Genomic DNA, 12,595 nt, shown 5'->3' with positions numbered 1-12,595 from the left:
GGACAGATTATCTTTCCTGTTCTCCACACAGGAGCTGTTTAACACCCAGGCAGTAACAATAAAACCCAATGTTCAACACTGTCAGATATATGAAACATTTTACACCAGAATCACAGACAATATCTCTGCAATAACACAAGACATTGATTTCCAATCCATATTGATATCTCTACTTCTACCTGCCATTTTCCCAACTTTACAAAAATGCCTGTTAATGAATCTGATCCACCGGAAAACTTCACAGCCTGTGGTTTTTCTTGCTGGAATAGCGCGAGTGTTGGGGGAAGCTCTTCAGATTCAATCCCAATAGGATGTCGTTTTACCCTCTCCCATTTCCCATGTCCCACAGTCCTGCCCCCACACCCTGTGATGTGCTTCCTCTTTATCAGGGACTGGGAGAGCAGAACTGTCAATGTATCAACTCTATCTCCTTCACCCACTCCATGTGACATCGAGTTCCACATTCTCCCCACTCTGTGTGAAGAAACTCCGCTCAATATTGGAGGAGAGGTTCCACTTCAAATGTTCCCTCATCAGTTAAAAGCAAATTACTGCGGATGCTGGAACCTGACGAAGAGACATCCAGACTGGAAACGTTAGCTCTTCTCTCTCCACAGATGCTGTCAGACCTGCTGAGATTTTCCAGCATTTTCTGTTTTCGCTCCGTCATCAGTTGATGTTTCTCTGGGTCAGGGGCCCCAGGAGGGATTCATAAACATTTAGAAAACTGTAAGTTTCTCTTTCTAGAAAATAAACTAAACTTCATAGATGGAACCCTCTAAATATCTTCCCGATACCTGCTGTGTAAAATGTCTCCTTGACATTTACAGTACTTGATGTTTTAATGTGAGCGGCTGCAGTCATGAACACGATTCAATTTCTGGACCTGGATCTCACACCGAGTTTCACCAGAGTGGTTTTAATCGGCACTGGGTTCAGACTGAAGAGAAATGTAATGGAATCTCGATCCCTCCCAACTCCACCCCTTCTCCCCATTCTATCTCTGCATCCCTCTCTCTCTCTTTCCACTGTCAACATCCCCGGGAGCCCAACCTGCCCCCGACTGAGTTCAATGATTTCCCTCCGTTATCCTTGAGACCGCGCCAGTTGTTATCTCCAGTGTGAAAGTGGCGGGGACAGGGCCCACTCTGTAATAATAATTCCCTGAGTGCTGCAGTGAACTTCATCGGGAAAGAGCTGAACTGAGGATGTGCGGCAGTAACACCGAAACTGAAAGCGGTTTGAATCAGGAAGTGCTGAGTGTGAACATGGCTTCCAGACAACAGATCCAGAGTTTGACCGAGGAGACAATTTGTCCCATTTGTCTCGATTTCTTCACTGATCCGGTAACACTGGATTGTGGACACAACTTCTGCCGCTTCTGTATCACCCAGTGTTGGGAAAAGAAGGAGATGAACTCCTGCCCGGAATGTAGAGAGGATTTTCCGGAAAGAAACCTCAGGGTAAATCGGGCCTTAGCGAATCTGGCCGAGAAAGCTCGACAATTAAAGCTGAATCCGAAAGAGAAGGAAAGTAAACTTCACTGTGAAGAACACCAGGAAGAACTGAAGCTGTTTTGTGAAACTGACAAGAAATTGATCTGTCTGATTTGTAGAGATTCGCGGGAACACAAATCTCATAATTTCATGCCCATTAAAGAAGCTGTTGAAATCTACAAGGTAAAAGGGAAATATTATTTACCTGATTGTTTTATCACATTTTCAATATCCAGCACTTTCATTCTGTGATTTTCTCTCCCAATCCCAGGATCAGTTCAAATCTGCCCTCGATTCTCTCACGGAGAAGAAATCGGCGGTTCTAGAAATGGAACATAAACAGAAAGGGGAGATTGCTGAACTTAGGGTAAGGTCTCCCTGTGCTGATTTTCTGGGATCTCGGTTAGTTTTGTTCCCTTTATCGCGGGACATTAATTATGTTTCACATTTCATTGGGCAGGAACAGTCGAGCAGTCTGCAGACCCACATCACATCCGAATTCACTATAATGCGCCAGATTCTCACTGAGAAAGAGCAGCGATTACTCAGAGATCTCAGGGAAGAAGAGGAGGGGATTCTGGAATCAATGGAGAGAAACCTTCGAGAGATTCAGGAGAATTTAAATTCTATTGAGGAGAAACTCTCCAAGTTGCAGAAACAGATGGAGCAAAAAGACGAGCTGATATTTCTGAAGGTGAGGGAATATATTGCAGCTCAGTTCAGGGAAACGTCACACAGTCACTAAATCACTGATGGTAATGGTGAAATTAATATAGAATTTACTGAAAAATACTAACTGAATTGAACAGAATTGTGTGTCCCTTCCTGAACCGTTTTCCTGTTGTCTCGGATCTGATGGCTCCCACACTACCTGCAGATTCCCGGGAATTCCTGTAACCTCCTGAGAATGAGTTTTCTTGATTTTCACACTTGCTTTGTGATTATTTCCATGTTTCCCGAGTTCAATGTATCCCTGGAACTCCCATTGTAATCCGGTTCCAGTTCCATGTTGTGAGTGTGTGGGTGTGTCTGGGACGGTGTGTGAGTCACTGTGTCTGTGAGCAGGACTGATGTTCAATTCCAGTTTATTTGACTCTCCACAATCTTCCTTCCAAAATGCATCACTTTACATTTCCGTGTGAAATCTCATCTGCTCTGAGTCTGCTCAGTTCACCAGCCTGTCTAACTGCTCCTGAAACCTGTTACTGTCATCCTCACTGTTCCTGATTCATTTCTTTCAGGAGGAAGCTTGTCGGAAGAGAAGGTAGGACATGTTCTTTACTGAAACTCTGCAGTTTGGTAAAATAAACTCAGTGAAGTGTTATTTTGTATTTATTTATTGGTTGTTGTCACAACTTTCGATGTTCGGTCATTAGTTACCAAGACATCACACACTGCAGGAAATGATAAGCTCCGCGTACACACACTGACGAGAACTTTATGATAACTCACCTCATTACAGTGATTTTACATAACTGTTCAACTATATTGTAATAAATAACAGGGAAGTGTAAATAATACAATCAGACCGAAAGTGATCACTTGCCCGATGTTGGCTGTTAGTGTCTGTAACCTTCCCACTGACTCTCAGGGAACCGCGCAGTCCATGTTTCTAAGGAGTGGGACACCCATGTCCCTGCGTGGAGCCTGACCAACCCGAGAAAGTCTCAGGTTAAAGGGAGAATGGATTCTAAGTTTATGCTCAATAAAAATTGGCTCTGCGTCCTTAACAACATAACACTTGTATTCATATAGAACCTTTATTGGAAATTAATACTGTAAGGAGTTTCACAGGAGCATTATAAAGTAAATTGGCACAGAGCCAAATAAGGAAAGATTAATTTGGATGATAGAGGTAAATTTCAGAGAGCGTCTTCAAGGAAGATAAAAGAAAGAAAGATAGCGAGGATCAGGGAGAGAATTCCAGAGCTCAGGACCTCGACAGCTGAAGGTCCAGCTCCTAATGTGGGAGTGACTGAAATCAGAGATGTTCAAGGTGTCGGAAGTAGAGGCGAGCTGGATTCTGGGAGAGTTGTGAGCCCAGGGATTGCAGAATTGGATATTCAGCTTTGGCATGTTTTCAGTCTTTGTCTTTGTTCTACAAACTTTGTTTATCATACTGCAAGTGGACAGGCTAAATATTTATCATTTCCTGCAGTCTGTGATGTCTGCCATCAGGTTTTGAACCTTTTTCAGGACATGGCCGTTTCCATTCTCTGCCCTTGAATTTAAAAGTTACTCCTTTCTTATTTAGAGAAACAAGATTAACATTTCACTTTGTACATTTTCTCTGTCATCAAAAATGCTGTAAACTTGACCATTTAAATAAGTTCTAAAATCTTCGAACAAAAACAAATTCATAGCATCATTTTTACCATTTACAGGATTAGTGAGGAGGTTCCCAGTCTCTCAGTATCTGCGGCTGCCCTGTCTATCAGAAAGTACAAAGACCTTTTACAGTACCGAGCATGGAGAGAAATGATAAACTTCATTAACCCCGGTAAGTCTCATATTAATTGTCCTGCTTATCAATCCAGTTGTAAATATATTGAATGGGCTCCAAAGATCCAGCTTAAATACTCACATTTTCGGTTGTTAATACCTGCAGTCTCCCCATTCTCATATTTCTCTTTGAGGTTCCTCTGGGGAAGTGTCTGAAGCCATCAGCACTGTGTGTCAAAGCAGTGAAGGGATCTGTATAACCAGAGGAACAGAGCACCAATCTCAGGATGTGAAATGGAATTGCTCCAGGAGACTGGACTGGTCTCGTCTGTCATTGTGGGAAACATTTTTTTTTGTCATCATTTATCAGGAAGACACACAGACATTAGAGAGCAAGTAATCTGTTTGGTGGAATTCGATACCTTAATCAAGAGGATGGATGCAGAAAGTGCAAGTCTGCAGTGGATAAGGGAGGGAACATAAGAACATAAGAAATAGGAGCAGGAGTAGGCCATCTAGCCCTTTGAGCCTGCCCTGCCATTCAACAAGATCATGGCTGATCTGAAGTGGCTCAGTTCCACTTTCCCGCTTTCTCCCCATAACCCTTAATCCCCTTGCCTACCAAAAACCTATCTACCCACGTCTTAAATATATTTAGTGAGGTAGCCTCAACCACTTCAACGGGCAGAGAATTCCAGAGATTCACCATCCTTTGAGTGAAGAAGTTCCTCCTCAACTCTGTTCTAAACTGGCCCCCCCACCCTTATATTGAGGCTGTGCCCGCTAGTCCTGCTGTCCTTTCTGAGTGGGAAGAACCTCTCCACCTCTACCCTATCCATCCCATTCATCATCTTATACGTCTCAATGAGATCTCCCCTCATCCTTCTAAACTCTAATGAGTACAAGCCCAGTCTATTCAGCCTCTCCTCAGAGCTCAACCCCCTCAACTCCGGTATCAGCCTAGTGAACCTCCTCTGCACTCCCTCCAAGGCCAAAATATCCTTGCGCAGGTGCGGCGACCAAAACTGCACACAGTACTCCAGCTGCGGCCGCACCAGTGCCCTGTACAGTTGCAGCAAGACCTCCCTACTTCTATATTCAATCCCCCTCGCTATGAAGGCCAGCATCCCATTTGCCTTCCTGACCACCTGCTGCACCTGTAGGCTGGGTTTTTGCGACTCATGCACAAGGACCCCCAGGTCCTTCTTCACCGTAGCATGCTGCAGCTTTTCGCCCTGTAAGTAGTGGTCCTTCCTACCATTATTCCTACTAAAGTGGATAACCTCACACTTGCCAACATTGTATTCCATCTGCCAGGTCCTCGCCCACTCGCTCAACCTATCTAGATCCCTCTGCAGACTTCCCACACCCTCCGCACAATTTGCCGTTCCACTTACCTTGTGTCATCAGCAAATTTCGACACCTTACACTCGGTTCCCTCCTCCAGATCATCTATATAAATGGTAAATAGCTGAGGCCCCAGCACCGATCCCTGGGGCACTCTACTAGTCACCAACCGCCAATCCAAATAGCACCCATTGACACCCACTCTCTGCCCCCTATTTGACAGCCAATCTCCTATCCACGCGAACACCCTACCCCCAACTCCATGCCCCCTAAACTTCTGTAACAACGTTTTGTGCGGCACCTTATCAAACGCCTTCTGAAAATCGAGAAACACCACATCCACCGGTTCCCCTCTATCCACTGCACTAGACACATCCTCACAGAATTCTAATAAATTCGCCAGACACGACTTCCCCTTAACGAAACCGTGCTGCGTCTGCTCTATCAAACAATTCTTCTCAAGATGCCTCGTTATTTTCTCCTTGATTACGGATTCAAGCATTTTTCCTACAACAGACATTAAACTAACCGTCATATAATTTCCTGCCTTTTGCCTGTTACCCTTTTTAAACAACTAGGGGTTTCCAGTGGAATGTGGTGATCTTATTGAAATGTTCAAGATCCGGAATAAAAGGGTGGTTATAAATGTCCACAGGTTCCACACAGTCACAGAGTCGAGATCAAAGTAGATATAGCTTTAAATCTAGAATAGGGAGGATGACAGGGCAGTTTGGATTGAGTGAGGTTGAGTTTTTGAGTGACTCCATTGAGGTAGTGAGCCAGTGAGCCCACGGCTCACTCGATGAATTTGATCAGAGGCCCAACCCATCCTGAGGGCTGATCTTCAGAACAAAATCACTGTCCAGTTTCCCACGGGTTTGCAGTGTGGGAAAATGTTCTCTCATTCCTGAGGAGGGAACAGGGGACAAGAAATCCTCATGAACACACAGCAGGAGTGAAAGAGGAAGGAACAGCAAGCAGGAGTAAGAAAAATAACTCACCTCCTGGTCACAGAGAACTCATCAAAAGCTCCCTTCATTCCTGCAGTGTGAGCTTAAACACTTTAGAACCAGTGGAATCGTTTTGAGGAACAGTCTGTGTTTGAATGTAGAAAATGAGGAAACCAATTTCCAAACAAGATCACAGGAAAAGCATTTGATAATGATAAAGTCTTCTGTTTTGATGTTGTCGTTTCCGGTATAAATATTAGAAAGGAAACAGAGCAAATAACTCCTTATATCATTTCTATTAGGGTTTCCAGTGGTCCCTTTAAGGCCAGGGATTAATTGTATAGATTGTTCCTCTGGGTGGGGCATCACCATCCAATGGAAGATCAAGATTGTATTGAGTCTCCAGTTATATCAAATGTCTCCAGTTTGTACAGACAATGTGACTTCTCCTTATGTTTAGTGTGGGAACACTGGATTTTGCTGCTGCTACATTATTGTGGGGGTTTGATCTCTGCCATCCTTTATATTCTGATCTGTCATCTGACCTGCCATTCATCTTTGCTCAGGTAGTGAACTACAGATAGTGGGTCCTCCCATTGGGGATTTTCTTTCTAGTAGGAATATATTTATTCTGAATATTCTAAAATATCATCTTAAATATCTGCCATTGCTTCTCTATCAATATATCCCCAAGCCTGGGGACCCAGTTCACTATGACTAGCTTAGCTTTCACGACCAGATAGTTGCTCCTACTTAAGTTTAAAATACCGAACTTAGACCCTCTCTTTTCCCTTTCAAACTGGATTTCAAATTCAATCATATTGTAGTTGCTGCGGCGGCGTGCTGCCTTCGCTCAGAATTCACTAATTATTCCTGTCACATTACTCAAAGACAAGTCTAATATAACCTACTCACTGGTTAATTCCAGAATGTTCCACTATGAGAAACTTTCTCGAAAGAATTCTGTGAACTCACCATCCAGGCAACTACAGCCTAATTTTTCTGTTATTTTTAGATGAAAATCACCCATGATTATTACTGTCTCTTTATCTGTGACCCACATTGTGGCTACTGTTGTGAGGATTGTCGACCACTCCAACTATTGACTTCTTTCCCCTACTATTCCTCATCTCCAAACCAATTTTTAACGGATCTCCTGAACCAAGATCATCTCCAGCTACTGCACCAATGAGGCCCTTGATAAACAGTGCTCCCCATCCACCTTTACCTAACTTTCTATTCTTCTTGAATGTTAGTCAATGTTATCCTTTCCTCCTGCAGCAATGTCTCCGTAAAGTTATCAGATCATATTCATTTACTTCAACGTGTGTTATCAATTTGTTAACTTTATTATGAATGTTGTGTGCATTCAGATACAGAGCCTTTAGTTTCATATTTTTATTGTCTTTGTACGATTTAGTCTTGACTGTTGGTGTATTCGTAGGTTTTATCTCTTTGTCCATTCCCATTATTCTCTGATCCTCATTTCCCATATTATTTTGATGGTTTCTTGCTTTGAATCTCCCCCTGGATTTGCCACATATATTCAAGGTAGCTTACCCTCTGAGTTTAGTTTGAAGCCCTTTTTACTTCCCGTGTTATGCAATTTCCTGGAACACTCATTCTAGCAGTTCAGGTGTAGACCGTCCAAACAATGAGGCAGCATGGGGTGGGTTTGGGGGGGGCGGGGGGGGGGGGGGGGGGAGGTGCGGGGTGGGGGGAGGAGGCAAGATAGCACAGTGGTTAGCAGGGACTTGTGTTTGATTCCCAGCTTGGGTCACTGTCTGTGTGTAGTTTGCATGTTCTCCCTGTGTTAGCTTGAGTTTCCTCCGGGTGCTCCCATTTCCTCCAACATTCTGAAAGACATGCTGGTTAGGTGCATTGACCGGAACAGGGGTCAGACTGTGGTGACTAGGGGAATTTCACAGTAACTTCATTGCAGTGTTAATGTAAGCCTAACTTGTGACCAATAAATAAACTTTAACTTGACTACCGTCCGGTGGTTCTAACATCCGCCATTATGAAATGCTTTGAAAGGTTAGTCATGGCACGAATCAATTCCAGCCTCCCAGACTGACTGGATCCACGACAGTTGGCCTATCACCTCAAAAGGTCCACAGCAGACGCCATTTCCCCGACCCGACACTCAAACCTGGATCACCTAGTTAACAAGGACACCAATGTCAGACTCCTATTTATTGACTACAGCTCAGCCTTCAACACCATTATTCCGACAAAACTCATCTTGAAATTCCCTGGCCTATGGCTTGGCTCCTCCCTTTGCAACTGGATCCTAGATTTTTTTTCTACAGACCGCAATCAGTAAGGATAGGTGACAACATCTCCTCTGTGATCATCCTCAACTCCAGTGCTCCACAAGGCTATTTCCTCAGTCCCTGACGATACTCCTCAAACACCTATGACCATGTGGCCAAATTCCCCTCCAGCCCAATATTCAAATTTGCTGATGATACAACCGTAGTGGGTCAAATCTCAAACAATGATGAGATGGGCTACAGGAAAGAGATAGAGAATCTGGCAATATGGTGTGACGACAATCTCCCTCAATGTCGTAAAATGAACGAGAGTCATCAACTTCAGGAAATGTATTGGAGGACATGCTCCTGTCTACAAAAACAGGGAGGAAGTGGAAATGGTCGAGAGCTTCAGATTTCAAGGTGTTCAGATCACTAATAGCCTGTCCTGGTCCCTCCATGCCAATACGATAGTTAAGAAAGATCAACAGTGCCTGCACTTTCTCAGGAGGCTTAGGAAATTTAGCATGACCACCATGACTCTCACCAACTTTTACAGATGCACCATAGAAAGCATTGATATGGCTCCTGCTTTGACCAAGACCGCAACAAACTACAAAGTGCAGCCTAATCCATCATGCAAACCAGCCCCCATCCGTTGACTCTGTCTACACTTCCCGCTGCCTCAGGGAAAGCAGCCAGCATAATCAAGTACCCCGTGCACCCTGGACATATTCTCTTCCAACTTGTTGTATCTGTCGGGAAAAAGATACAAAAGTCTGAGAATACATACAAACCAACTCAAGAACAGCTTCTTCCTTGCTGCCATCAGACTTTTGATTGGTGTTATCATATATTAAGGTGGCTTTCTCTTCACCCCATCTGTAACTGTAACACTATATTCGGCATCCTATACTTTCCTTCTCTCATATGTGCTCTACGAAGAGTACTTTTCATCTGTATAGCCTGCAAGAAGCAATATTTTTCTCAGTAGAAACGTGACAATAATAAATCAAATCAAAACAAACCAATATCCCCAATACTGGTGCCAATGCCCATGATCCAGACACCAGCCTTTGAACATTCATCTTTGCCATCTCATTTTCCCTCTGCCAGTTTACATGTAGCTCAGGTAATGATCCAGAGATTATTACCTTTGAGGTTCTGCTCCTTAATTTGTACTGAGCCTCTCGTGGTGACTATGCCCTTTACAGACATCCCAAATACCCCTGCTTGTGTGACCACTTCCCTCCAACCTCAGTGTCCCCACCCAGCCCACAATATCACCTTGATGGGCCATTAGTGGAGTGGACCAGGACAATCTTCTTTGCTTGTCCTTTCTATGTCTTTGGTACCTAAATAGTCCATGCCAACTGGATCCTCCCACTTACAGTGAAAATTCCTCTCCAGCTCAGAACTCTGGTACAATCAAGCAACTGAGTTGTCTGGGCTCTCGCTTTTGCTGCAGAGATCGGTATCTGTGTCCCACACTATATTGTCCGCTGCTGCAATCACCTTCCTGTTTGTTATCCCCCACTTGATAGGCTTCCTGTATCATAGTGCCATGGTTAGACTGCTCACTCACTTTTCAGCCTTTGTTTTCATCCACACAGATTATAAGCACCTCAAATCTTTTCAACAACTGCAAAGTCTGAGGTTCCTCCATTACTGTCTGCTCAGTCCCTTTCCTTGTCTCACTCTCGATCACATCTTCCTGTCACTCACTGCTGACCAAAACAGATGACCCTATTCTAAGAGGTGTGACCACATTCCAGATTAAATTATCCAGGGATTTCTCCCATTCCCTTTCATTGTGCAGTGTCTGCAGTTCAGCCTCTAACTCACTAATTCTGATCTGGAAGTCCTCCAGCTGCTTACACTTTCTGTAGATGTGTTAGTCATGGATAACCTGGACATCCAAAATCACACATTCCTCAACTGCAACATAACACCTGTCTTGCATTGTTCCTCATGATATCTACTTAAATTTAATTAAATTACTCACTTAATTAACTTAGAATAATTCCAGTGATAACCACATTTCTTTCCCCTGTGCATTTCATTCCCGCATGAACCTGATTCGCCCCTCGCTCAGTCTCCATCCCAGTCCAGCGCAGTCACCTGTCTCATGCACCTATTACTGGCCATGCATTTTGCAAGGTGTGTCTTATTTATAGACCCTCTGCTGAGTCGCTTGCTAGTTTTCCTTCCTGCTGCACTGATTAACACTCATGAACAAACTGATTTCAGGTGGTTGACAGATAACTGCCACTCCATATAGTTCTCTAGTTAACATAGAAACTAGAAGCAGGAGTCGGCCATTTGGCCCTTCAAACATGCTCTGCTTTTTAATTTGATCATGGCAGATCATCAAATTCAATATCCTGATCCCCTCCTTCTCCCCATATCTCTTGATCCATTAGCCCCAAGAACTATATCGAATTTCTTTTCGAAATTACACAACATTTTGGCCTCAACTACATTCAGTTATTGTGAATTCCACAGATTCACCATCCTCTGGGTGAAGAAATTTCTCCTCACCTCAGTTCTAAAAGGTTTACCCCTTATCCTCAAACTATGACCCCTCATTCCAGACTCCTCCACGATTTGGAACATTCTTTACCAATCTATCCTGTCTAACCTTGTTAGAATTTTAAAGTTTCTATGAGATCCCCTTTCACCCTTCTAAACTGCAGTGACTATAATCCTAACCAACTTAGTCTCTCCTCATATGACAGACCTGCCACCCCAGAAATCAGCCTGGTAATCCTTCGCTGTATTCCCTCTGTAGCAAGGACATCCTTCCTCAGATAAGGAGGTTAAAATTGCACACAGTAATCCAGGTGTGGCCTCACCAATGCGCTATATAATTGCAGCAAAACATCCCCATTCCAATACTCAAATCCTCTCACGATGAAGGTCAACATATCAAAGAACAAAGAAAATTACAGCACAGGAACACACCCATTCGCCCTCCAAGCCTGCATCGACCATGCTGTCCAACTGAACTAAAACCCCCTACCCTTACGGGAACCATATCCCTCCATTCCCACCCTATTCATGTATTTGTCAAGACTCCCCTTAAAAGCCACTATCGTATCTCCTTCCACCTCTCCGACAGAGAGTCCCAGACACCTATCACCCTCTGTGTAAAAAAACTTACCTCGTACATCTCCTATAAACCTTGTCCCTTGCGAGTTAAACTTATGCTCACTAGTAATTGACTCTTCCACCTTGGGAGAAAGCTTCTGAATATCAACTCGATCTATGCCGCTCATAATCTGTCAATTCGCCCCTCAACCTCCATTGTTCCAGTGACCCCTCGTCATATCTAATGCCCTCCATATCCCCAGGGCCTGATGGGATATAGCCCAGAATACTGAGAGAGGCAAGGGAGGAAATTGCTGGGGCTTTGAGAGAAATCTTTGCATCCTCACTAGATACAGAGAAGGTCCCAGAGGATTGGAGAATACCTAATGTTGTTCCTATGTTTAAGAAGGGTAGCAAGAATAATCCAGGTAATTCCAATCCGATGAGCTTTACTTCAGCAGGAGGGAAATTATTGGAGAGGATCCTTCGAGACAGGATATATTCCCACTTGGAAATAAGTGGACGTATTAGTGAGAGCCAACATGGTTTTGTGAAGGGGAGGTCGTGTCTCACAAACTTGATTGAGTTTTTCGAGGAAGTGACAAAGATGACTGATGAGAGTAGGATGTTGTCTACATGGACTTCAGTGAGGCCTTTGACAAGGTCCCTCATGACTGACTGGTGCAGAAGCTAAAGTTGCATGGGATCAGAGGTGAACTAGCAAAGTGGATAAAGTCAAAGAAGACAGAGCGTAGGAATGGAAGGGTGAGTTTCTGAAAGGAGGGCTGTGACAAGTGGTGATCCTTAGGGATCAGTACTGGGATCTTTGCTGTTTGTAATATATATAAATGATTTGGAGGAAAATGTAACTGGATTGATTAGTAAGATTGCGGATGACGAAAAGGTTGGTGGATGAGTGGATAGCGATGAGGACCATCAGGGGATACAGCAGTTGGAGACTTGGGCGGAAAGACGGCAGATGGAAATTGATCTGGAAAAATTTTTTACTCAGAGA

General features: G+C 43.8%; 1 protein-coding gene across 1 annotated transcript in view; it reads left to right on the top strand.

Annotated features, from left to right (window-relative positions):
* Window positions 1-1,268: 1,268 nt before the first annotated feature.
* LOC145335765 (E3 ubiquitin-protein ligase TRIM39-like) overlaps window positions 1,269-12,595 on the top strand; it is a 56,884-nt gene continuing 45,557 nt past the window's right edge. Inside the window, exons 1-5 of the mRNA XM_080181488.1 lie at window positions 1,269-1,679; window positions 1,768-1,863; window positions 1,957-2,190; window positions 2,738-2,760; window positions 3,881-3,996. Coding sequence (XP_080037614.1) covers window positions 1,269-1,679; window positions 1,768-1,863; window positions 1,957-2,190; window positions 2,738-2,760; window positions 3,881-3,996 — 880 coding nt within the window. The remainder of the gene's footprint in view (window positions 1,680-1,767; window positions 1,864-1,956; window positions 2,191-2,737; window positions 2,761-3,880; window positions 3,997-12,595) is intronic.

This window comes from Carcharhinus amblyrhynchos, unplaced genomic scaffold (assembly GCF_965287045.1).
Source record: "Carcharhinus amblyrhynchos unplaced genomic scaffold, sCarAmb.v2.hapA scaffold_40, whole genome shotgun sequence".
Taxonomy (NCBI): domain Eukaryota; kingdom Metazoa; phylum Chordata; class Chondrichthyes; order Carcharhiniformes; family Carcharhinidae; genus Carcharhinus; species Carcharhinus amblyrhynchos.
This window is presented reverse-complemented; position numbering and strand designations above follow the sequence as displayed.